Source organism: Globicephala melas, chromosome 7, assembly GCF_963455315.2.
Source record: "Globicephala melas chromosome 7, mGloMel1.2, whole genome shotgun sequence".
Taxonomy (NCBI): domain Eukaryota; kingdom Metazoa; phylum Chordata; class Mammalia; order Artiodactyla; family Delphinidae; genus Globicephala; species Globicephala melas.
Window position 1 is genome coordinate 42,510,767 of NC_083320.1, and position 27,076 is coordinate 42,537,842.

Sequence of the window (27,076 nt, forward strand, 5' to 3'; positions counted from 1 at the left end):
TGGAATAATGAAGGTTTTTAAATTGCGTATAAATTAAAAGTAAAAAGAAATTGCCTAGGTGGAAATACGCCAGAATGCAAACCACGGTTGCCTCTGGGAAGGGGTGTTAACTTGTTTTTATTCATCTTTGTTTCCTCATGATTGTTTTCTATAATGATTAAGAGTAACTTTTATGATCTCACACACACACACACACACACACACACACACACACACACACACCACACACCCCATACACACACACATGCAAAACTAAACAAAGTAAATAGGATTTGGGTGGTGCCTTAAAATTCCCCAAGTGGAAAAATGTCCCAGCTATTAATTCTTCCAGCCTGTGGCAGATCTTCTAGCAGATTTAAGGCCTTGTTGTTGATTCCCTGTTGCCTGGTGTTTTCTGGGTCAGGGAATATATATGCTTGAAGAGAAGAGATCATAGAAATGTCAAAACATACCAGGGGGAAGGTCAGCTACCTACCTACCGTGAGGCTTTGACCTGGTAGCTCTCCACCAGGCAGAGACTGGCCCTCCGCCTTACAGATGGGGAAACCCAGTTTTGCCTGTGCCTCAGGGTTGCGCAGTTCATGAGGATGATGACTCAACACTGTGGAAACTCATGATTGACATGTGTGCTTCTTACCCAGAATATCAATTTAATGACAGACAATGAAAAAGGACCTGCTACTCAAAAGGCATTTTTCTCCCGGCATAGAAACCATATGGGGAGCCAAATTATATTTAGAAGGTTGATATGGTGAGCATAAAATTAGAACAAATTATTAAGTGTCATAAGGTTAAAATAGCCTGGTACATCCATCCATCAACAGGCTGGGTCATATCTGCCAATCACACCAGACTGCCTAAGGCCTCAGACCATTCCAAACAATGCTTTTTGGACACTGCCAAACTTTATCTTCATGGCTCACCGTTTTATTTATTTCATTACCAAATAACCCCCTTTCTAATGAGTAATTCTTTCTTTGGATGAGTTAACACAGTCACAGGCTATGGATAAAGGTTATTGCTCTTAAAGTTACTTTTCATACTTCTCTTTACATATAGCTCTGGGAGAGCAGTTTTCAACTGCCAGGGCCACTTCATGGTTACCTCCTACTCTACATACTGTGTTCAACTTCTAAGAGAACCGAAATCCAAATTGAAAAGAGTACAAATAAATATAAAACCAAACTAATTACCTTACCCACAGCACCTCCACCAAACCAAATCAGTTCCCCAAACTAACTTATCTTTTTAAAAAATTAATGATAAAACTCATCTTTGACTCTTCTTGAGGTGGCCAAGTCTTATTTTCTCCTCCTTCTCAATGCCTCCCCCATCCATTGTTTGCTTTCCATTCCCACTGCCCCACTTTTTTTTTTTTTTTTTTTTTTGCAGTACGCGGGCCTCTCACTGTTGTGGTCTCTCCCGTTGCGGAGCACAGGTTCCGGACACGCAGGCTCAGCGGCCATGGCTCAAGGGCCCAGCCGCTCCGCGGCATGTGGGATCTTCCCGGACCGGGGCACGAACCCATGTCCCCTGCATCAGCAGGCGGACTCTCAACCACTGCGCCACCAGGGAAGCCCTCACTGCCCCACTTTTTAAAAAAAATCTCAACCTGAATTACTGCGAGTCCAGTAATTTCTTTCCTTGCCTCCTGTTTCCTCTCTTCTCCTCTCATCTGCATATCATTGGCCTATTAATCTTCTAGAAACGTTCTCAAAATATTTAAGGACCCCTCATGACACAAAGAATGAAGTGCGAATGCTCTGGACCAGTGCTCAAAGTTCTCCCAAGTTTGGTCTTTATGTTCTGTTTGGCTTTGCTTTCTGTGACCCCTCAACAGGACCCTGCATTTCAGCTTTGTATATTCACTATGGACAAATGAAAACGTTAAATACAGACAGTACTTATGTTTTGTAATGCAAACCTACCAGGAAGAAGTCTTAGAAATTAACACCAATAGATACAGTTTGCAGATTTTCATTTTAACAAATCATTCAACTTAAAAAAAAAAATTCCCTGTATTTAACTTCACAGACACATACATACTTTCATAGAACCATGGCTAGTTACCAGGTAATCAACGAGTATCCGCAGCTGCAGTCATGCTTTTGAAGGAAACCTAAACCTGTCCAATGTAGGTCTTAATCCAATGACAGCTTCAGACAAGCATCGCATAACTCATATTGACTTGTGACCTACCATCATTCAGAAATATCTCGGAACATAAATGTCTCTGGCATTTAATGTGATAGAAACTCTGCTTATTTCTTATGCAGGATGTGACCTTGAGGGACATAATATGATCTGTTGGGTTTAGTCACCTTTCAGTAAGAACCCGACACAAAGTGATTTGAGCAATAAAGGCAATATTTTGACTCATGTCATTCAAAACGTGACATAGCTATACTCAAGTATTCAAACATGAACATATCTCAGCTCTGCATTTCCTCATGCTTTATTCCCCAGTAGATTCTTTCCAGATAGAAGGAACGACCAGCAGCTCAGTCTTAGCAACCCCAGCAAAAAGATGGTGTCACTTTCCCAATACTATCAATAAACATGCTACGGTGGATTCTTATTGGGCCAGCTCAAGTCATATGCCCATTACTGAACCAATCATTGTGGCACGGGGATACATTGTCTTGATTACCCAGGACTGTCTCATGTACTCCTCCTCCCTGCTGAAGCCACAGGATGGGGTCAGCCCCACTGCACTACATGGATTGAGAATGGAGGAAATGTAGTTCTCCCAAGGAAAATCAAACGCTGTTATCAGAAGAAGCGAGAACAGATACAAAACAAACAGGTGAATACTAGGGGCAGATTCTTACATTAATGGGCATCCCTATTATCTCTTATTATCATATATTCATTCATGAGTCCCACAACTTTATAATCAAATTTTGAGATTAACTTTAGCAATTTGTATCAATATTTTTAATATACATACCCTTAACCCAGCAACTCTGTTTCTAGAAATGATAGCTCTGCTATTAAGTGTTTTCCTACATGTCCAACACTGGCCTGTGTACATTGCAGACGTTATTTCATTTAATACAGAACTCTAGGATGGAGTGGTATTATCTCTATTTTTGAGCTGAAGAAATTGGGCTGTTAAGGGACTTAAACAAGGTTGCAGAGCTAATAAGAGGTAAAGCCAGAAGTCAGCCTTCAAAGTCTTCACTACTATTAGTTACTTCCCTCAGCAGTCTCTGTGGCATATAGTCTCATGAATTTATTCTAAGCAAAACTATGACAGGTGAGAAAAGAGGTACATCCCAGGAGGTTATTTATAAATATTTGTCCACAGAACTCAAGTGTGAAATAAAGTTTCAATAACTTATGTCAACCTACATATTCCTCTCATTATCAGTAAATATATACTAAGTTCTTACTTTATAAAAATGATAAAAGATTAATGACTTTTTTGGTAAGGCTGTGAAATTACAATTTTGTTCAAACCAGCTGTCTAAGCTATGGAAACATCCACAGTTAATCAAACACAATAAGGCCTTGTGCATTGTTTCATATCTCTCACCATGTCAGTTTACCATTTAGGAAAAAGTTGGATACTGAATTTGTACAACTCAAAATATATCTTTATACATTGCAGCTGTCTATTATCAAGCCAAAGAGAGCTTTAGGCTAAATTATTTAACCTTGATGACACTCAACACTGGAACATTCCATCAAATTGGAAAGTGAGTGGCCTAGAAACCCACAGACCTGCTGGTTTTCACCATTTCACCCAAGAGTGAGAAGCTTCTGTTAGCAGTCAGAAACCTTCGCTCTGCGCTAGTCCCCAAATCAGGGCAAAAGAGGGGGCAGGACAGCAATGGCCCTGAAGCCAATGAAGAGCTTAGACCACTCTAAGGACAGCTGGAAAGGTAGCCATACCGGTCTAGGTTTCTGACAGCTGCCTGGACTAGGTGGGAGGAGAGGGAAAACTCAATATATAGAACTCTGTAACACACAGAAAGATCAGTTAATTTATAATCAGTCTCTTTTTCACCATGCCTCCATTTCTCATTATCCTCGGGAATGTATCCTCAGCAAATATAGCCCTAAAACACTCCTGAAAAGCACATGAAGGAGAAGCTCATTTGCACAAGAGTAATGATTTAGTCCTGTGAACTTTTAATTTGCATAATCCCCTTTCCTTTCCCCCTTTTGTAAAGGTCTTTGATATTTTTTTCTCCAAATGATGTGGGTTGGGGAAAAGAATTAAGCAAGCATCAAAGTTCTCCCTCCTGTGTTCTCAGCTATTACATTAATCTTTAAGATTTTTCTCTCCCGTTTATTAAAAATCAGTGACTCATCCAACTTTACACATAAATCCACATCAAAGTTAATTAGAATCTTGGTAGGCTAATGTTTGTCTCTTCCCTTATTAATTCCTAGAAGCTTGAAGCAAGGCTCTGTGTGTGATTGTGGAAGAAAGGAAAAGAGAAGCCAGTGGACTGACCTGCTAGGGCTTCATGGGCAGTGTTTGCATGGCTGGATTCAGAGTTGGGCCCAAGCCCACTCGCTGTGAAGAAGGACCAGGCCTCTAAGTAGCCCTGCTGATGGTCAGGTCAACCTCTCTGGAACTGTGGTGAACCCTGACACCAATCTGAAAGAGGGAAAATGGAGGTAAGAATTAAACAACAGAGGATAGAGCCTTGCTTGCTGACATCTTTTGCTCTCCCTCCTCTATAGTCAGGAAAAGCAGCCAATCATTCTTGTAAATTGACTTTCTCTCCTTCCTTCCTGTAAAGTTAAAAAAAAAAAAAGATACCATGCAGCTTTGTAGAACTTCTACTGGAAGCAGGAAAAAAAAAAACTGCAAGAGGTAAGAGGATAGTGCAAGATAGAAATGATCACACAGCAAGACATTTTTTTACGCGGGCCTCTCACCGTCGTGGTCTCTCTCATCGCGGAGCACAGCCTCCAGATGCGCAGGTTCAGCGGCCATGGCTCACGGGACCAGCCGCTCCGCGGCATGCGGGATCCTCCCGGAACGGGGCACAAACCCGCGTCCCCTGCATCGGCAGGCGGACTCTCAACCACTGCGCCACCAGGGAAGCCCCAGCAAGACATTTTTGTGTTTGGTTTTCTCGAAGTGTACCTGGAAACAGAATGTACGGAGAGTACATGAGTAGGACAGGGGATTCGATCTAATGTACCTATTAGTGAGAAACTGACAGCACCAGCTCCAGGATTTATTGCATATTGATTTTGCTTTAGGAAGTTTGTGTGGAAATCACATAAAACAAACTGAGAAAACAAACTTTCTTCCCAAACCATTCTTGAAATGTGTTGGGAAATCTTCCAAAGTATTTTCTTATTTTGAAAAATTAGTTACATTATTAACATTCCAAAGTCGAAAGTATACACAACAGGAAAGCCAAAACCTCATACTTCTGCCCCACAACAAGAGGCTTAAATTATCCACAGATAAGACAAGTTAAAGTTTTAGAGCATAATAAACTTATTTCACATTCATACTTTTGAAACTACTCTTTATAAAGCCACACAATTCCACATTATATGTAAGGAGATAATTTGAAGTCCTAGAAAAACTTAAAACCAAAAGAGTTCATATTGAGTTTAACCCACACTGGAGGGCTGATGCATTGTATTCAGAGCTTCCTCCCTTAGCTCTGATGACTAAGACTTTGTTCTGGGTCACATTCCATGTGCTCAGATCCTTTCCTCCCAGGAAGTTTCTTACCCTTTCCCACCACCTTCCTCTCCCCCTCAAAACACAAGTATCAGGCCAACTCACCAGCTTGCCCAGAGCCAATGCTCCTGAGCCCCAGCTTGAGTTCACCTCCCAGGAGGCTCTTCTGCCTCCAGAGAACAAGAAATCCAGGCAGGTTGAACCCGCAGAAGAATTGATAATTCCAGAAAAAGAACAGGGACAGTAACAGGCAGAATCAAAGGCACTTTCAGTCCTACAGAGGGGCGGCCACAAGATTGCTTTGGATTCTTCACACCATTATTCTGGATTCAGAGTTGGGCCCAAGCCCACTTGCTGTGAAGAAGGACCATTAGCCATGCTAAAATGTAGGGCTGGGGGTGGGCACAGATGCCTCAAATATGATAATCAGTTTATAATATTCACATTGTCACACAAGAGCAGGTAAACCAGACTTGGGTTTTGCAATTTACATAGCCAAGTTCACGTCCTTGAGGCAACTCTACCACATTTCTACCCGCTACTGTTCAGTCCCTTTGGGATATGAAAAGGGTTGTTTTCCAACATCCCTTGCCCCTTCCTTCCCTAGAGGCTACATTTAAACTTCATCTTCACTTTTCAATGCTCAACCCACCCTGCTCTTGAGGATCTATTGTTGTTTTGTATGAAATAAAATGATAAACATTGAATTGTGACACACCCTCTGTGCCACACTAATTCAACACCTACAAATGAGACATTTGTTTTGATTCATTATATGTAACAGAAATCATACAGAGGAGCCATGTTTTATGCAGGGATAGGTCTACTAAAGTCAGCATGTAAAATAAAATCACGTAGCAGCTAAATTTGTTATTCCCTTAAACTAATTTGGAATGCATAATTTTGTGTATACAGCCCTACTCAGTAATATATATCACTTTCAAATGATTCCACTTAATATAAGTGAAAAATATAATTTCCAACATTTTTTAATTTTGTAAGAAGAGAGAGTGAGAAGCTGGTATTCTTCATTGAGTTCTGAATAAGGTAGCTGGTTTGCATTTAGAGTGCATGTTCTATTAAAAAAAAAACTCATAAAACAAAAAACACAACCATGCCTTTAAGGGCTAGAATCCCACGGAGCAGCAAGACGCTCCTGAGACTCACACAAGAGCTAGACAACAGGGGAGCACCACTTGTTGGTGTCATGGTGGATGCACGATTAAAATAAATATTTTTGTCCTTCTCTCACTTTTACCTTGTTTTTTATTGTTGTGTAGGCTGTTGGTTTGCTAAGCCAAGCACTTTTAGTTGAATTCCCATAATTTAAATGTGTGTGTGTATGAAACGCAACTCCACTGTAGAGAAAAAAAATGTGTATCGGGTTGATTACCCAGCAGTGTTCACTTATTTGTCTATTTACTCTAAATATGAAGTTTGACTCCTTTTCACCGGGGGATTGAATCTCCTATTGCCACTGTTGCATGCAAAAAGATGTCCATATACACATGCACAGATGCATGCGGGCGTTACACACACACATGCACATACCACCACCACTGAGGGGGCAGTATATGAAACACCCTCCTCCAAAATCTCCAGTCAAGGTTTAATCAACTTCGTCCCACTAACTGTTAAACCCCTTGGCATCTACAACCCCACCCCACCCTTGCCATGTGGCCAGATGTCTCATCTACTTCCTTGTGCCCTGGAAGTTACCTACATGGTGCCTACAATGCCCCTTTGGGCACTGAGTTCCTCCGGGGCCCCATCAGTACCCTGCCCTGGTCCAGGGCCCCGCTGTGTGCTGCAGGCTCTGCTGCCCTCGCTGTGACCTGCACTTTTGCCGTGGCCACCTTTCTGCCCCCAGCACTGCTGGTAGTCTCTGTTGTTGCTGCATTTGCTGCAGTAACCAGTACTGCTGGCTGCCTCTCTCCTAGAAAAGCAAGAAAAAGAGGAAACCAAGACACTCTTGGGTACTAGTCAGCTCTCTCCTTCAACAGTTCAAGGTCTGAATTTCTGGGTTATATGAAGTCTTGAAGATACTACCGCAGGAGGGAAGGAGGGGGCCTTGTCAGCAAAGGGCATATTTCAGGTTAGTTGATAATGGGAAAATCATTAACATGAAATAATAGCAACAACAAACACTTACACAGCACTTAGAACACCCTAAGCACTGTTTTAAGTGCTGACACATCTTAACTCATTTAAGGCAACTGTTTTGGCCCCTTTCAATATTAAGAACATGTTGCTACCTGTATTGGCCTCCTAGCCCCACCCCAAACTTGCCAATAGGAGGGAAATCCCTTTCTCTCCCATTGTCAGCCAGAGTGACATTTCTGTCTTCCCAGTCAGGGCATACTCAGATTGCATATGGCCGATAGCTGGCTTCTCCCAAATTCTAGCAGTCCTAGCTTACTAGATTACAATATAAAGTGTAGGCTTCCTAGGAACAGATACTGTGTTTGCATTCACATTTTTAAACTCGTTTTATAATGAAAATGAGTAGGAAACGTTTATACATACATATATACATGCATATGCATTGATACGTTTATCTCATATATATGAGATACACATGAGAAAACAAATGTCATATATATATAGTCATATATATATGAGAAAAACATATATAAAAATTAGAGAGAAGAGTGTAATAAACCTTTATAAACCAGTCCTAATTTCAACAGTTATCAACATGTGAATAATCTTGCTTCATCTATACCCCACCCACAGAATTATTTTGAAGCAAATTGCAGACATCCTATTATTTCATCTATAAATACCTCAGTATGTGTGCCAGTTATCAGTTTAACATTCCGCAGCTCCAAACCCACCCTTCTTTGTTCCAGTGTGTGATTCTGGAGCTGGACCCTAGAAACATTTCTCTTTTGCCAGCTGGCAAGATGTTAAGCTTTATCGTTAGAGGACATCAGAGGGACCCTGGAGGCGGAAGGGGTGTCTCTTCCAGGCCTCACTGTGCTCTCCCCTGCCTGTTCTTATAGTCGCAGGCAGCCGCAGCTCAGGAGCCGCATAGGGGCACTTACCTCCCAGAGAGTTTGGCAGCACCCAAATGGGTGGCTTCCCGGTGAGTTCTGCTGGCATCTCAGCCAACCTCCCAGTGAGTCTCACATGTGCTCAGCTGGGGTCTTCTCATGATTTTATATATGTGTGTGTTTGTATACAGCTATATGCAAAACATTTCCATAATTCTAAAGTTATAGCTACAAAACAAAGAACATTTAGTGCAGTCCAGCTTCCATTTGTGTCCTCTTCCCTTTCCTTTAAGAAATCATTTTTCATTAATTTGTCAATTCTACCATTTTTAAAGATAAAAGCAAAAATATTCACATTCCCCTTTCTTTAAAAAAGGTAGCACACTATATGTACTATTTTGTACCTTGCTTTTTTCCACTTAACAGTATATCCTGAAAATCACTTCGTAAATGTAGAGATGTCTGCTGCAGTTGCTTAGTATTCCCTGAGTGAATGCACGGTATTCAACCATCCCTGACCTGGTGGACATCTGAGTTGTCTCCAGTCTTTTGCTATTATAGGCAATGCTTCAGTGAACATGTCTTTTCATTTTTGTATCAGAGTATCTTCAGTATTGTATCAGTTAGCTTTTGCTAACTATAATCTATAGCACATTACCTCAAAACTTAGTGGCATAGAGCAACATCATTTATTAGCTCAACATTCTGTAGGTCAGCAATTTGGGCAGAGCTCAGCCCTGTCCTTCCTTCTGCTGTTTTCACTCATGTGACTGAAGTCAGCTGTCAACTCAGTTGGAACTGGAGAGTCCAAGGTAGATTCACTCACATGTTGGGAGGTCGGTCGGCTGCTGGCCAAGAAGCCACGAGTGGCCTCTCACCCTCTGGTAGGCTAGCTAGCACTCACTTATACATTCTTGTCGCACTCTCAGGGTTCCAAGCACGTCAAGAGAAAACAAGACCCAGTGCACAAGTACTTTTCAATCTTCTGCTTGCCTTAACTTTGCTACTGTCCTAGGGTACTCAGACAAGCTCATTGTTATGGGGAAGAGGGTGACTACCCAAAGATATGCACACAGGCAGAGGTATTCTAGCAGTCATTTGCAATCTGTCACAGGGATAGATCTCCAAAGACAAGGTTGTTGAGCCACAGGGCAAATTCAAATGTAAAATTTCCAAATCCCCCAACCTCCTAACCCTAAGGATTAGACCATTAGTATTCCCTCCCACTATGAAGGAAAGTGCCTGTTTCTCATAGTGTCAGTGCCCATACAATAGTGTATGTTTTCAAACTTTAATATCTTTGTCAATCTAAAAGTGAGTGATGGTATCTCAGTGGCAATTTAATCTGCATCTCTCAATATGAGTGAGGCTGAGCATTCTTTCCATATGCTTAGGAGCCATTTGGATTTTATCTGTGAACTGCCTATATTTCTTGTCCATTTTTTCGCTATCAATCGCTACAGAGTGATTGGTCTTCTCTACTTTTACAAGCTTTGTATATATTAGGACTATTAGCCCTTTGTCAGTGATACAAATTTAAATATTTTTCCCAATTTATCATTTGTCTTTATGCTTTTTTAATCGTGCAATCTTTCCTTTGTTTCTGGATTTTGAGCCATTGTTAGAATAAGTTTTATCCATTCCCAAATAATGGGGGAATTCACCCATGTTCTTCTAATATTTGTGTGTGTTGGGAGGAGGGGATCTAAATATTCCAGTTTCCCTATCAAGATACCACCTCTGTTGTAAACTAAATTTCCTTAACTAATTGGGTATATATTCAGTTGACATTTAAAGTATGACTAATTCCAAGTGAAAATGTGAATTAGTCAAATTCTATATTCCTGTTCTCCATCTCCGCCTCTACCTACAGCTGAATTTACACTCCCTTTTAAAACCAATTCAAACCCCATCTCCTGTCCACACTGTCCAGTGAGTCAGCAGGAGCCTCCCAGTTTCCATATTGCTAGGTAGTTGAAAGTACAAATTCCTGGTTGTGTGATCTCAGGCAAATTATGTCAATCCTCCTAAATCTTAGTCTTTTTATCTGTAATCTGTGAGGATAACAAAACCTCCCTCACAGGGTCATTTAATAGAATCAATGAGATAATGTAGGGAACTCACTAGCATAGTACTGGCACATAGTAAGTGCTCAATAAATTATGGGTCACCCATTAGAGAAGTGGAAAGACCAAGTAATGAAAAAAGGAAAATACCTAAGACTGGGAAATGCGGAGCTTAATGCAGAAAAAGCTTTGTTGGCAGTGATTAACATGTGTGTATATAAACATGTGTGCACAAACTGGGAAAGAACACACAATTGTGTTTTCTTTAGTGTGTTTCATCCAGGGATGCTTCCCTATAGATGAGAGTGATGGGCTCTTTGCTTGGCAAGGAGCTTTTACACTCTTGAGTATAATAACTCTGAATTCCTACCTGTGAGAAGAAAAGGCAAAACCATAAGGAGCAGAAGACACTTCTGGTCAGCTCAAACCTTAAGAAAATCAGAGTTTTCGATTCAAAATGTGCTAAATAGCTGAGCACTTGACCTGCAAACACTGAAGTTCCAAGGTGCCTCTTGCATGCCTGGAACTCCATCCCAGAGGACTTCATGTCATGTCCTGCCAGAGGTTCCCCTTCCAATTCCTGACTCAGAGCTGCTTGGGGCAGATGGTATGTTCCAGGTAGCCAACTCCTTCCAGCCACACCCGTGGGACTGCAAGCCCTCCTACTCAGCTGGTCTTCATTCTAGCAGTTTCTACCCCAAGAATCTAGGATGTCAGATGTAAATTTTGAGGGGGAAAAAATAGATATTAGTAAGGGCAGTCCTGGAGCTAAATTGAAACAAGACAGAATACAAAATACCAAGGTCATGGAATTACACTTGTGAGGTGTGTGAGGGTGCTGGGTTTGGTAGCACTCTGGCATGGCTGGAACAGGAGTTACATAGCTCAGTGAGGCAATCTAGAGCTGCCCTTGGCACACGTGAAACTTTTACCTTTATTTAAGCTAAGAGTGGTTTTTAAAATATCAGAAAACTGACTGCCACTGGAGCCATGGGGAGGGGGGTTTGCTTGGGAAGATGCATGAGGGAAGTTTCTGGAGTGATGGCAATGTTCCATATCTACATAGGGGCTGGAGTTAAACAGGTGGCATAAGCATTTGTTAAAACTCACAAATGTACACCTGAGATTTGTGCATTTCTTTGTAAATTTTACATTAAAAACAGCAAAACCTTGAAATCTAGTGAACAGGCATGCTGAAATAGAGAAATATTTAGTGCACTGATGTCTGCAATTTATTTGAAATGTATTAAAAATGGACTAATGGATGTCCAGAATAGGATGAATAAAAACAAACATAGGGCTTCCCTGGTGGCGCAATGGTTAGGAATCCGCTTGCCAATGCAGGGGACACGGGTTCAAGCCCTGGTCTGGGGGGATCCCACATGCCGCGGAGCAGCTGAGCCCGTGAGCCACAGCTACTGAGCCTGCGTGCTAGAGCCCCCGAGCCACAACTACTGAGCCCTGGTGCCACAACTACTGAAGCCTGCGTGCCTAGAGCACGTGCTCTGCAAAAGAGAAGCCACCGCAATGAGAAGCCCGTGCACCACAACAAAAGAGTAGCCCCTGCGCGCTGCAACTAGAGAAAGCCCACTCGTAGCAACGAAGACCCAACACAGCCAAAACTAAATAAATAAATAAAATTTTAAAAAAGAAACAAAACATAGATAGTAATGGTAAAATCACTCTGGTGAGTACACAGGTGTTTACACTACAATTCTTTCAACATATTTGAAATTTTTCATAATAAAACGTTGGGGAAAGTTACTTAATACTTTATCAGAAGCAAACCAGCAAACTCTGGATACACAGCAATCCTGAGGACTGTCACTAGGAAGACAGAATTCCTTCCAGCACCCTCTGTTCTCCCCTTGGCCACTGACCTCCTCCCTGACACAAACCCTGGCCCATACATCCTTCCTCTTCCCCTGTACCTTCATAATCATGCCCTCACCCTCTGGGCAAAGGTGAATGGAAAAACAGCACAGGGTACTCAGGTATTGGGCAGACTTCATGATGAAGACTCAAGCCGACATGCTATCCTCATAATCGTGGTAAATTGTCAGCACACGTACTATTCTGCACCCAGAAGACTGTAAAATCTTGTTTTTCTTTCTAAAAAAAAAAAACCTAATCGCAGTTATATAAATTGCTTAATATTCCAGATCTAAATTATAGAAAAGATTGTCTCCTACTAATGGCATGGAGAAATGACCAGTATTCGCCTCTTATTTCCACTGCTCACGGGGAAAGAACATAACATTTGTTAAGCCCTAGATACAGAACAGATGCTTTGCATACATTGACTCACATAGTTCTCACAGCCCTGCCAGCATATAGCCCCAATATCCTCATTTCATAATGAAGCTCATGATTATAGAGCCAGGAAATAGTAGATCTAGGACTCAAACCAAGATCTCCTCAGTTCAAAACCAGTTCTTTTCACCAAAGCACATTGTCCCTGGCATTTAAAATAGGTTATGTTCTGCAAAGCTAACATAGCTCCAAGAACACCAGCAGTCACTTGGCCAGGATTTGACAAAATACCACTAGTAAAGGAATAAAATTTATAAGGGCAGTTGGTGTTCTACTTCAACTGTTTTTACCAAACCACCACCCACCCAAAGGTATTTTTAACAGTTTACACGTCCCACCAGTATTATTGTTAAATGTAACAAGCATACAAAACTTGGCACCTATTCCCATATTTTCTGTAGCTTTAGGGGCAGTTCAGGGTTTAATAAACCTGCTTAACTGAGGGGAATTTATTTTTGATGTCGGTACTGCCTGTTCATAAACTAGAATTAAACAGATAGCCCAACTTCTCCTTAATGATCTTCCATATGATGCTTAAACCATCAAAAACTCCTATCCGATAATGAAATAATGGAACCTTTTCCTCACATTAAGCCAGATTTCTATACTACTGAAACGATATAGTAATCACCCAGTAGATGGCACTAATTGTGCTGACTACCCTGTTTCTATTGGTTTTCTATCTTAATTAATCCAGAGACTTAGGTCAGAGGTCTTACTCAGCTCCCTACTAGGGTTATAAATATTTAAAACAAAAGACTAGCCCCACATGGCAGTCAAATCATACCTGGTATATTACTTCTTCATGTAAAGTATTTATGGTATCCATCTCTCTGAACAGAACAGGATTAAGATCTGTTAGTGGTAGGTTCTGTAGGCATTCTCAGTAATATTTATCATGCCTCCAACCCCACCAGCATCTCTCTACATAATAAAGTAGGAAACTGAGGAACGCTTTGGGGGATAGGAGGAAGGTAGAAGATGCTGCAAACAGATTTGCTGAAATAAACAACAATAAAACCTTTTTTTTTTTTAACAGAAACCTAGGGTGAAAAGGCTTATTTTCACTTTGATCTATATAGGTCCAAAGGAAGCCAGGCAATTCCACTATGGGTAATCTGACCTTAAAATATTCTATTTGAACCTAATTCAAAACTCAGTGCTCAGCTCACATCCAGAGGCCATACTCAAAACTCCATTCTGCTGGGAACTACTCTGCTTTACCCATCAATTCTGACCTTCATAGATATATGCTTCCAAGTACAATTCTTCCACATTTTATAATACAGAACCTTGGTATATTCTGGCCTCACAAAGATAAACTGGTACGTGTATGTGTGTACATACACTTCAAAATTAAGTTATTTCTTTGTTAATGGGAGATATCAAGGGTAGGGGACAAAAGTTTTCAGGGACTTTGTTTCAAGTGCAGCTCTCCCAGACCTACACTTATAAACTCTCCTCCTGGTAGAGAAATAATCCATACATTTAACAAGTTCCTGGGAAGAATCTCATATAGGTTTATAAACCATTCTTTGAAAGTTTTATTCAACATCTATTCAATTTGTGGACCAAAAAACTGGACTCTCTATGTCCAAAAGCATAAATTTTGATGGCGTGAAATATTTTTAAAGGTACTCAAATTTTTGAAAATGGTTAAAGACCTGATTTTTAAGGACATGTCAATGGTTCTTCAGTTGAGGCTGTTAGACAATACACATGGTATGACAGTGAGGACTGTGGTGTGTCAACAGCCTCAGGAGACCTAGGCTCTAATATAATTCAACATCTAGTCCCTAAGTTTTCAGGAGGCATGTTTTTAAAACTTTGGGAGCCACGGTAAGATTGTGTATTACCTATCAAGACCTTTAAAAAGACTTAAGTGATTAAATGTCTACTAGCCAAACTTGTTAAAATGTTCATCTTCTTTACATCATACTGATTACCTCATTGTGGTAAACAGCTCTTCGTAACATCTTTGGACGTAATGTTCTTAATGAGGAAACATACTAAATAAGGGGCTTGTCAGTCTGGACTTGATTCTCTTGCCTGTGATTAGTGCTTTAAGAAACATCATTATACCCTTTTAGCTCAGAAACCTGGAGTAATGTGGTCACAGTTCTGGAAGACAAATTCTTGTGCATCCCTAACAAAGCAAACCTTGAGGAATTTGGAAAAAACTTGAATACACCTGGAAAGTAGAATGTTTTTCTCCCTCGGGTCCTAACATACTATCATTCACGATAGTGCTGTTTTTCCAAGGCCACAATTAGATTTCCTCAGACGCATAACTTAACTGTTAGTCATTATGGCTACTTTGTGAAATGTGGGCTGTTTACTCCATTTACTTAATAATTGGCTGGAACCTCAATACACAGATTTTCACTACGGCCAAGTATATCTGCTTTTACCCCTGTCATTAAACCCATACCAGAGATCGACTGTGACCCTCTTCTACTAGAAATGTTCACCTTCATAAGACAGGGGATAAAACAAATTAAGAGAAGGAAAAATAGATTAAAAAAAAAAAAGAGGCCAACATAGGGCAAGTTTTCCCAAGAACAAGTCTAGAGGTAAGAACAGACTTTGGTGTGGAAAAGCGTTCCATGTTGATACTGCTTTTCACATGGTTTTCTGGTTTGTTGTCTCTAGAACTTTTGTGAATACATTAAAGTCTCTTAAGAGTCATGGCAGCCTAAAAGTGCTTGGAGCAATCAGTCATTATGGTACATTATGATACTTAATGGTATTATTAAGGTATAAGAAAAGGGAAGTCACGTCAGTAAGCAAACTGGAATGTCAGATCCACATAAACTTAAACTAACAACTGCTACTGTGTCTTAAGACTGATGTAAAATATTCTCAATTTGCACCTTCTGAGAAAACTTTTTAGTTTATCTTAAATCTTCCTATACTTTAAATGTTCTTTATATATCATAAGATTACTTTTTTACTAACCTCACATCTGTTTTTAGTATCACTCCCTTGGCATTATTACTCAACCCAGAAAATTAAACACCCTTAAAATGTTAAATGATAAAAATACAAGTGACAAATACTCAGTGATACAAATATTTAGGGTAGTCTAAAGCTAAACTGTCCTCAAATTTAAAACGCAATTACTAAACCTACAGGAACAAAGCAAAATTGAGTTGGTATACTATAGGAAAACCAGTCTAAGTAAGTGTCCATGGGAAAGCATACTGCAGCTTTCACTATTATACATCATCATCTGGGCTTATGGGTTTCATCTTTCCATGTCTGTACTGTAGCAACTCCCAAACAACCTGCCTAGACAGGAGGGGCCACCTGCCTAATGAGACTTCAATCCACTTCAGAACTGGTTTGTAAAAATAAAGTGGGACCCAAACCTAGCAGTGTATATTTCTATACTAAATGGCTTTTGTTTTCGGGAAGGTGTTTAAACTTATTTAAAAGTTGATAGCTGAAAGCACCAGGAAGGAGGAAGGTAGGAAACTTTCTTCCTCTTAACTTCTTGATGAGTACTGTCCAAGCAGGCTGGGAAGGCAAATGTTCATTATGGATTGCAACTCACTTTGCTTTGGTTTTGAAGGCTTCCCTTAAGAAAAAAGAAATTTGTTAATAAATGATAAAAAATACAGAACAACAAGGTTAAATGATTGAGGCAAATGTCAATTACAAAAGTAAAAGACAAGGTCTTTCTCTACTTAATCTCAACACAATAAAGTGTAACAATACTTCCACACCTAACCCTGCATTTTCTTCTGTTCTCGAGGTATGACTAGACAACAAACATTCGACTGCTTATTATGAGCCAGAAGTCATTCTACTCATTCACACAGGAAAATCTTAACTATACAAAGGGGTAATATTACTCACTTACTTGTTTTTATAGTTATGGAACCTGGCTTACAGAGGTTTCAAGTGGAATAACTTGCCCAACATCACAGGTGAAGAGAAAATAAGGCCAGGATTGGAAGCTCAGCAATCCATACCTGATTATTTTAATCTTCCAGAACTCCAAAATCCTTTCTTTTAAAATGACCTGTAACACTAATCTCCCACAAACAACTCAGTGTTAGTGCTCCTACATCTACTGAGATTTAAAAAAAAAAAATTATGTACTAATTTATAATTTTTTTTATTCCAAACATCTGTAATTTTGTGAACATCTTAAAAAAATACTAGTCACAAAGCCAAATTAACTATAATCATCAGTATATGAATAAAGGAAAAACTTATTTCTATAACATATAATCCCCAGTTACTGAAATACTATAAACAATAAGCTTCTTGAGATTATTCATTATTTCGTCTACCCCTTAACACTATCCACACAGTGCCTAATATGTGACATACTGAAATACCTGTTAGACACACTGGATTAGAGCAAACAAATATCTGGCACAAATTTTTATATTTAAACGCTATGGCACTTTCAGAAAACAAAGTCCACTTAAATTATTGTTATTTGAGGTGGGGAAAAAAGACACAGTGACAAATACAAAGCTAAGTAGTCACCAGGCTGAAGTCATCATTACAATTACAGTAAAAGGTACTGGCTCTCCATTGTAAACCATTAAAAGAGCAAAAATAAGGTAGGTCTGTTAACATTAACGCAAGTTTTATTCAAGAGATAATGTTGAAGAAGAGTTTAATTCCAGCAAAGGAAAAATTTACCAGTTACCCACCACACAGTAAAAAGTGGAACTGGACACCACTTACAACACATAAATAAATTCTACCTTTACATTTCTAAATAAAGCTGTATTTGCTTCTTTGAGAGAGCCATTTCTTAACTTTTGCTGATAAGGCTTTGTGAATTGTGTTCAGAAACTGACAATAAACACACACACACATACCCTCAAATAAAGTAAGAACCTAGGAATTTCACTCCAGGCTGAGTTTCTGCAAGTACCTAGGACGCCATAAATTAAGATTACATTTTTCTACATAAATTCAATTTGAATTGCCTTCACTATAATATTTATCTACCATAATTTGTAAAAATTAGATCAATGTTTATTATGACTTCATAATTCCCTCAAATTAAACTTCAATATTTGACATAGTAGTTTAAGAAAATAAACATTCAAGGCCTCAGTTTTAAATTTCCATTCAGTGTAATGCACGAAGCTGGTAAGTATTAACAGGACTACCCTAAGATAAAGGAAACGTAGCTTTCTTCTAAAAATTTCTTGTTATAATACAGATCACATTCTATTCCATAATTCTGATAAAGAATATGTTTTTTGGTAACAGAACAAGAGTTTAGGATGATTCAGTCCCTGGAAAATCTTAATGGCAGTCACTCAATGGAGAAGTCAATCATTCCTGGAGTCACAAACACTCAAAAATTGCTGTTAGCATTAACCATGTTTTTGCTTTTTTGGTGGTTATTGCATTAGCTGGCAATATCTGTTTTTAAGACAAAAGAACATCTCCCACTAAGCCTGCTTTAGTTGGCCATATCTGTTTTTAAGCCAAAAGAACATCTCCCACTAAGCCTTATTTTAAAAATTACAAAGTTTGTACAGAAAATAGACTCATAGAAGCTAAAATGCTGATGTCGTAAGTAACTCACCCATGAAATGGGTGCAGGTATTTTAGAGGATATCCAAAGATCTTTTTGCTCTAAAAATAAATGCCCCTATTCTTCAGTGTTCCCATTCTTCAATAGGATACTCGAGCAGCTTAATAGTTCTGCTATAAAAAACAAACCACTCTTGTTAACAAACCAAAAACATAAAAGGAAACCGATAAAGGACAGTTTTCACAGTTAACAATAAATAAAAGTGCAGTAAGTGTTCAAGTAGGGCACGTAGTTTAAAAACTACATGTGTGTATTTGGCATAGGTCATCTTTTAAAGGCTCTCCGAGGGTCCCTGCCATTACTTATTGTGGTCATGACTGTTTGATTATTAGCTGTTCCTGGTAGCTGTGGATTTACAGGTCCCCGGCCATTGCTTCTACCAGCATATGAAAATTGGCATCCCCTTGCTTCTGAGCCAGTTTGAACACCGTTTCCTAAAAAAGGATATAAAATATCATCACCATTTTCAAATAGAAGTACATCTATTTGAAGTTGTAACACATGCTATTAATGCTTACAAGTATTATGGAAAACAAACTCCTTTATTTATTTATTTAATTATTTTTTTAAACTACTGGAAAAAACTCAGCTTGAGTCCTAGGTTTTCCCAAATGTATAATTACTGTAAATATATTAACTTGATGCTTGCATTACTAGGGAGAGGAAAAAAAGAGCAACTTGGGTAATAGAATAAGAAATCAATAAAGTAGGAAAAAAGCATAGTTAATGCCCTACCTACATTATAAGGGAAAAAGCAAAAGCAAAATGGTATATAAGTATTGGCATTTGGTTCAAATAAGGTTAACAATGTTTTAAAAGAGACACGTAATTCTAACTTTTTAAAGGAAAAACCAAAGCGTCCCACAGCATAATGATCATCAGCTGTGCTCAAACATGTAGACAACAGGTCAAATAAAACTTCAGCCACCTTAATGAACTCCAATCACAAAAGACTTTTCCTCTGGTCTTTAAGAATAAAGGCTTCAAAAGACCTTTAACAAGGATGTAACAACCATTGACCTTTGAGAGTATTTGAGGGGTAAAGGCCAATCTTTTAAAGAGGCAGCTATGAGCATGTGAAAAACTAAGGTGAGCATCAATCTGAAGATAAACTGCTTTCGGTACACAAAAATAACCAGTTATTCTGCATCTATTATCAATAATCACTAGATTACAGAAATTTTGTAAAAATCAATGGAAAATAACATAATGAATCACCAAAACTTAGATTTATTATTAGCCAACGTTCACCCAGTAACTGGCCCAAATGTTTAAATATAGAATGTGCTCAATAAATTAGCTTAAGAGGGAATCTGCTTTCTAGAAAAATCAGTTATATTTTCATAAGATAGATTCCCTTAATTCTTACACCTGATCACAAATATACCAAAAAAAAAAAATCTTACCCACTGGTCCAAATGTACCTGTACCCATATTACTATTCATGGAATTATTCTTCTGTTCACTGTGTGCCTATTAAAAAAATGCCTTAATGTAATCAAATGAAGATTTTCAAAAAACCATATTATTATAACATGTTGTAGCCATTGTTTTTTTTTAAACTTTCAAGGGTTTTTAAACAATTTAAAAAGATTTATCCAAGTCCTTTCAATGTTAAAATATTCAGGAATGTTTCCAGACCTTTCAAAGCTTCTGTTACATCTTACACCTTCCTGATATTACTCCCTGCTCCTCAAAAGTGCTAAACTGCTAAATGGCACATACAGTCATCCCTCAGTATCTCAGGGGGATTGGTTCCAGGACCCCCCAGATACCAAAATCTGAAGATGTTGAAGTTTCTTGTGCAATATGGCATACTGTAGTCAGCCCTCTGTATAGGAACATTCTGCATCAGCAAATTCAACCAGTGCAATCCCAGTTGGTTGAATGATCCATGGATGTGGAGGGCTGACTGTACATTTCATATATGATACTACAGACACCTATACAGACTCACTCACAAAACATATAAAATGGAAAAGAATTCCATTAAAGAATCTTTAAAAAGATTCTTTTTAAAATCGTCTCCATTATACTTAGGGTATGAAAAGCTTGGCAACCTAGCCACAGATTTATAGTACATAGTCAAAATTAGCCTAATCATAAAAACAGACAATACATTTGGATTAATTACCCCTTTGTTCTGCTGTCCTCGATAATCTGGGTTAGGTTCACTGAAATTTGGCACTTCTGAATAAACCATACAAAATCTGAAAGACAATAAAGGACAATTTGAATGACTTCTGAAATAATCAACCTTTCTTTACATAACATGCATAACTTTCAGGAATAAAGAATGTAGATGTCAAATGAATTACCAAACAGCAATATGCTAACTAACTCTATTCATTTACAACAAAAACTTTCTAAATGCTTATGTTTCATTAAAAAAAAAAATCAAATATTTGATTGCCTACAATGTTTAAAACATTCTATTTTGTATTTTAATTCTTCTTCTGTCCTTATCAAAGATCAAGGACACAGAAACACATCTTTGTCCTGTTTTTCCACATAGGCTGATGGATGCCTCTGAACCATGTTTATTAGGGTTCCAGAGTTTTTCCAGCATTGGTGATGGATTTGCAATGATCCACTCACACACTTTCATCCCGTCCCTCTTTGACCAATCACTGTGAATCTGCAAAGATAATCATTCAAGGTTAAAAGTGGATTTTGCAGGCATGAATAAAGACAACTGGCTAACAAGACACGGTTTATCCCAATGCTTCTTATCAGCTGACTATGGTGTATATTGATAAACATTACACACGAGCATTTTCTTAGCTCCTCAACCCACAAATAAATCAGAATCAGTTTTGGTAACTCCTGGACTGACCCTGACAAAGTCACTATGTATTGAGTGACCCCCAGTGGTTCTTCACATAACTGACCTCCATTATTATAAATACCTCTCTATACGTGAAAGTCAGAACAGGATCCTCAATCTTTCTGTAATATTGATGCTAAGACCTCTCATAACACATTGCTCTACTACTACTCTAAGTACGAACATAAGTGAATCCTAATTTTCCTCCTAAGCGAAAGCAAAGTGTTACCAGTTTCTGATCTTTAAAAGCTAGCAACATTGCTTAGTTTTCCCAAAGTATCTTATTCCTGTAGTGTAGAACACATTCTTCCTTCCTTCCTTTATTTATTTATTTATTTTTGGTGCCATTTGTGGCTTCTCTCTTTAGATATCCTCTATTTTGACAGGCATTAAGTTGATGTCAGGCATTAACCAAACAGAATGGATTTTATGATTTGGCTCATTGCCTACACCATACTTTATGAGTACATCCCAAATGTCTAGGCCAGCATGGAGGCTGAATTACCTTTACACCCCTAGAGAGGATGGTTCCTCCAAGTCAGGGTAGAGATTACCACGGTAGTAGTTTATAGAAGCTTGCATTGTGGCTGCCTGTACGGTACCTAGACTGTGGATAAATACAGGACTTCAATTGTCATTGCTGCAAGTCCTTTTACATACAGAACTTACTTCAAATGGCATTTGTGACATCTGAAAGATATACATTCGCAAAGCCTACAGAAACGGTCCCACTGGGGATTGTCTCAAGTGCAGCTTCTTAATGCTCTTTGCCAGGAAAAACTGACATTCTCAACCACAGGAAACAGTACTGATAGGTGTTAAACTAGCACATACATGCAAAGTTAAGCTGCTGCAAGCGTTCAGTTTACAGTCAAAAAGTCAACAAATAGGTTGATCGTTTATACCTACCAGTTATTCTGTACATATTATTTGTAATTTATTCAATTATATGAAATGCATCTTGATACTTACTCCCCAATTTTTTGAAGTTCTCCACCCCTTCCAGTATAAAGTGTCAGACATCCTTTCCACATGGATGCATACCTAGAAAGAAAAGAAACATCAGTTCTATGGAAATATGTATATTTCCTTCTACTTAAATCAAATAAATCTTTATACTATTTTTTTTGTATTGGGGTGCAGGTGGGGCTCAAACCCTGTATCTACCATTGATTAACTTGTTACTTACTAAGGAATAATGCAAAGAAAACTCTACTGCCAAATTTTGACATAATTATATAAACGATAACTAACCCTAGAAAATAGAAGTCTTTTTGCAAAGCAAGCATTGTTATACTCCAAAGATCACATCTTTAGCCAATTAAGAAAGGGAGAACGTTCAAACTGCAGAGATTCAAGCAGAATTACTTTTCAAACACAGGGCATATAAAATCAACACCCTAGTGTTTACTTTTACACGCATGTACTTGGTCTACCAGATATTGATATATATTTTCCTTTGCCTCCATAAAACACATAGGCTAGTATGTGTTATTCCTAAGCTACTGAAAATTTAGTAAAATTTAATCAAGGGGCTAAAAAACTATGATCACAAATCTTTCGCTTATCTGCTTTTCCAAATTCCCAGTTTTTAGCAACAACTTGGCTGAACAATTATTTACTGAGAACAATTTTGAATGCAGGAAGCATCATTAGATAAAATAATCCTATTCACAAATCTAAGACAAATGTAAATTCATCAATAGTATAAAATAAGCCCAAGGCTTGGTTTTCAGTGGTTCTTTGTACAACTACTATGGTAACTTCATGATTTAGAAAGATAAATTATAACCAAATATTGCTTAAGTATAATGATAGTTCATCTTTTAATACAGGTTAATAAAATTTTTCTCATTTCACATTATATATTTCTCTTCATTTAGTAAAGGTTATTTATTAAAGACTCCACTCACCACTTTTAAGTTACACAAAAAGTGACTTAGGAGACAGTGCACTAATATTTCACCTTACTAAAGTAAAAATTAATGCCTATTTTGAGAGAAAATTTGAAGTTATTACAACTAAAACATTTAACTTTCACTTATTTCAGGAATGAGATCAATGTTTGCAGGGTTTTCTGATATGCATCCCAATATTCAAATTACCATTATTGAGATGTATACCTTTCTTCAAAAGCTACTTTTCTTAGATTCAACCAGAATTTAAGGGCCTTACAATGGGCCAGACTCTGCTAGATATGTTACTTTAGTAAGGTATAAGTATTCCCATTTTACAGAAAAGGAAGTTGAAAAGTGTAATAACTTCAAGGTTACACTGAAGTAACAGTAGAGTTTCTTTGGTTTTGAATTTTCCTTTAAACTGTACTCCTTGGTAACTATACTCCTTAAAATCCTATAGATACTATAAGGCTACTGACTTAGTTTTTCCACAGTTTTTTTGATGGACACATCTATGTATTTTCCGTGACTACAAAATATGAAATAATTGAAAAGAGATGCCGTTTACAGTGTATAAAATAACTTCTAATCACTGGATGAGATACTTTGGCAGCCAAAAAACTTTAATTATGCTAATTCTTACCATATCCTCCCAGGAAGAAATTCTCTTTTGTGCAAGTTAAAGATGTGAAAGTTAAAAAGACATAGCCAGTGTCATAATGAGTCAGTGTATAAGAAAAAAAATGTCCTGACTCTCACTTCCTTCTTCGATGATACTATGCCTCACTTCCTGAAGATGTTGTAAGACCTGTAAAATACTATCAAAGGGCTCTAAGCTCCTACTTTCAGGGTGATCCAACACTTTTCTGAGATTCTATGTACTTTGCCAACGTCAATCTCCACCCACTTTTCCTACAGTTATCACCAATGAATTATTACAATTCTACTGACCACAAAGCTTCCAAAATCTATTTTTAAGACCTCTTTCTGGCATTTTATCCTCCTAATACTTGGTAAATCTCTAAAGGCAGTCTAATTACTAATCAAAAAAAAAAGGTTGTACTAAATTATTTTTAAAAGCCAATCTGCCAACTAACTCTTTTGGACAGAGGTATCATAGACATCTTTCTGCCAAACATTTTCTGCACATCATTTTGTTTTTGTACAACATTGACCTTACAGCAGTAGGCACAAGAAATTATTTTCAAGAATGTGACTTCCAGATATTGTAAACTTCCTCTCTCAACTTTTACATCCGAGTACAAATCTGACACACTACAAAACCTACTAAATTCTCCAGCTACAATCTCGATTTACGTCCCCACTGTCTAAATGAGTATACAAATAAAATACGGGCAGGATCTCAAAAGTCATTAAAAAGGGGAAAAGGTTGGAAAAAAAGCTAAGTGACAACTATATTAAATAGTTTATGAAAAAGATGAAGTATTGATTATGTTAGTTTTAACAATCTACTAAAAAGACTCAGTAATCCCAGAACAGTATTTAAAAATCTACTTAATCTGTAAACTGAGGGTGGGGTTGTTTAGATTCGGCTGAAACTGACTGCTTTTAAAGATGAAGGTGTTACATCCCAATGCCGTCCATCACCTGAGGTTAACACTGAAGGGGCTTAAAAATCCTCGGGGTGGCCCACAGAAAAGATGAAATTTTAGAACTTGCCAAGGTCCCGGGCGTCAGCCAATTCCGATTCCGCAGACTCCTACTTGGGAGGCACTCTGATCCCCCAACCCTTTTATGCACACCTACCCTCTGGTCAACCGAATAATATCCCCTGGCTGTATAAGACCTCCGATTTCATCCCACACGGAAATAGTGATGCTGCCAGTTTTATCTGCTACTTTGCATGATCTCACTTCATGGCCGTCTTTGGTTTTGGTCACGCGTCCTGTGAGGATTTAAAAATCAAAATGGGGAGGGGTGTATTAGATAATGAGGACTTCCAAAAAGCTAACTCCTCCTCCGGGATCAAAATGCACCTGAAAGGTGGGAAGAGGTCGAGCCCCGGGTTCTCGCCGCAGGTAGGCTACGGCCCCAGCTCGGGCCAACGGGGCCACGTGGATGGGGGAGGGGAGAGGAAAGGGAGGAAAGGGGGACGGGAGCCCCCGGCTCGCGGCGGCGGCGCCCTTCCCTCCTGTCCCGGGACGCACACAGGGCGGCGAGGCGGGCTGCGGACCCCACTTACCTATCTCCAGCACAATAAAGACGACATTTAAGTTTTTCAGTCCGGGCTTAATATCTTTTATAAAAAGAGGGGGGTCGTTGACCCCGTTCATACTGAAGCAGGTGCTGCTACGCTGCGGAGACTCGAGTGGGCAGGGAGCCTGACAAAGCTTCCCACCCCCCGGGCCAGGGGCGAGGGCAGAGGGGCGACCTTGGGCGGGGTTGGCGAGAGAAGGGGCAGAAAGCGGTTAGTCAGGGACCAATGAAACCAGTCCAGACGGCACTGAGCCTAAAAAAAAGGGGAGGAAAAAAATAAAAACAAAACCAAAAACGCTCACAAGTTTAAAAGAAAAAAAGACGAACCACTCCGCACACCAACCCCGCTCCCAACGGGGCGACAGGAAGGCAAGCGCGAGAACTGCCCCCTTCTTTGGATAAAAGGAAGAAAAAAAGACAGCGAGAGGACGCCTCTGCCCTGAGTCCCGCTCACACACACACACGGGCGTTGCCCTGTCTGTCCCGGGCTCCGGGTAGTGACGGGCTGTGACAGCGAACCCAGAGCAGAAACCAAACTACCACGCACCCAGAGCACCAAACACCGACTGCGGAACGCGCCCGCGCGCCGGCTGGACCCCCGGGTCGCCCCGCCTCTTGTGACGTCCCATGGCGAGCCCCGCCCTCCAGGCTCCGGGGAAGCCAAGGGGCGGAAACTGGCAGGCGACGCCAGCGCAGCCTCCCTCTTTCCTCCATGGCATGTCAGCGCGGGCCCCGCCCCCTCAGCCGTCCAATCGGATCTCGGCTCCGCCCCACCCTCCTCCAGCTTCCGCCGTCGCTGCGCAGCGTCGGCTCTACCCTGCCTAGTCTTCCATCTAAAGGTTTCTATCACTTGCTGTCAGTCTTCTGGGTTTTCATGCATTTTTTTTTTTTTCCCCTCAGAGTTCAGTCCTCCCGCCCCCCTGCCCTTTAGTTTCGCAGTCACTGCGAACGGTTGCTGTGTTTTAGGACCCAGTGGGTACGCCAAAAAGTATGCAGTAGAGTAAGAACAAGGTTCAGGCTAGGGTGGCTGGTCTGGGTTGAAAGAAAAAAAAGGTAGGGATGGGTCCTTAGCTGTAAGGCAGGAATTTTAGGGCCGGAAAGGAAGTTAGAGATCCACTCAACCGCCTCATTTTAAGCATATTTAAAATTGAGATCCAGAAAGGTGAGGTAGTTTGCTGAAGGTCACCCAGGAACTTTGTGAGCAAGCAGGGCGTCAACACAAGTTGTCCAACCTAGTCTTGGTGCTTTTCACTCTATAATGCTAGGCAGATAGACAAGTAGTTAAATTCCTTTGCAAATGTATTATTTTTCCTTACCCTTCTCTAGATTACATCGCTTACCCATGTTGCTTTTCTTTATGCTTGTTTGTTTTTTAATAGACTATTTTTTAGAGTAGTTTTATGTTAGAGAGGAAGGTACGGAGATTTCCCTTATACTCTCTACCCCGACACAGGTATAACCTCTCCCATTATCAATATTCCCCCCAGAGTGGTACCTTTGTTGTAGCTGATGAACTTACATT

The 27,076-nt window shown here is 39.5% G+C and overlaps 1 protein-coding gene across 2 annotated transcripts; it reads right to left on the reverse strand.

Moving 5' to 3' along the window:
• Positions 1–17,180: 17,180 nt before the first annotated feature.
• On the reverse strand, positions 17,181–26,135 carry NABP1 (nucleic acid binding protein 1). Of its 2 annotated transcripts, none has more exons than XM_060302126.2 (6): positions 26,102–26,135; positions 25,105–25,243; positions 22,412–22,483; positions 20,747–20,822; positions 20,019–20,085; positions 17,181–19,046 (listed from the first exon to the last, which is right to left on the reverse strand). In XM_060302126.2, exons 3-6 carry the CDS (start codon positions 22,471–22,473, stop codon positions 18,877–18,879), a joined length of 375 nt encoding a protein of 124 aa, XP_060158109.1. In that variant the 5' UTR covers positions 22,474–22,483; positions 25,105–25,243; positions 26,102–26,135; the 3' UTR covers positions 17,181–18,876. The 2 variants fall into 2 exon arrangements, with proteins under 2 accessions (XP_060158109.1, XP_030711867.1); XM_030856007.2 differs by having other exon boundaries at positions 25,541–26,119.
• Positions 26,136–27,076: the final 941 nt, after the last annotated feature.

Bases quoted from the DNA above. Each gene is read 5' to 3' on its own strand.
- NABP1 (XM_030856007.2), bottom strand. From the start codon at position 25,631: ATGAACGGGGTCAACGACCCCCCTCTTTTTATAAAAGATATTAAGCCC. The intron at 20,823-22,411 runs GTAAGTATCAAG...ATTGTCTTTCAG, and splicing joins GAACTTCAAAAAATTGGGGA to ATTTTGTATGGTTTATTCAG. The intron at 19,047-20,018 runs GTAAGATTTTTT...ATCCTTTTTTAG, and splicing joins AGGTACATTTGGACCAGTGG to GAAACGGTGTTCAAACTGGC.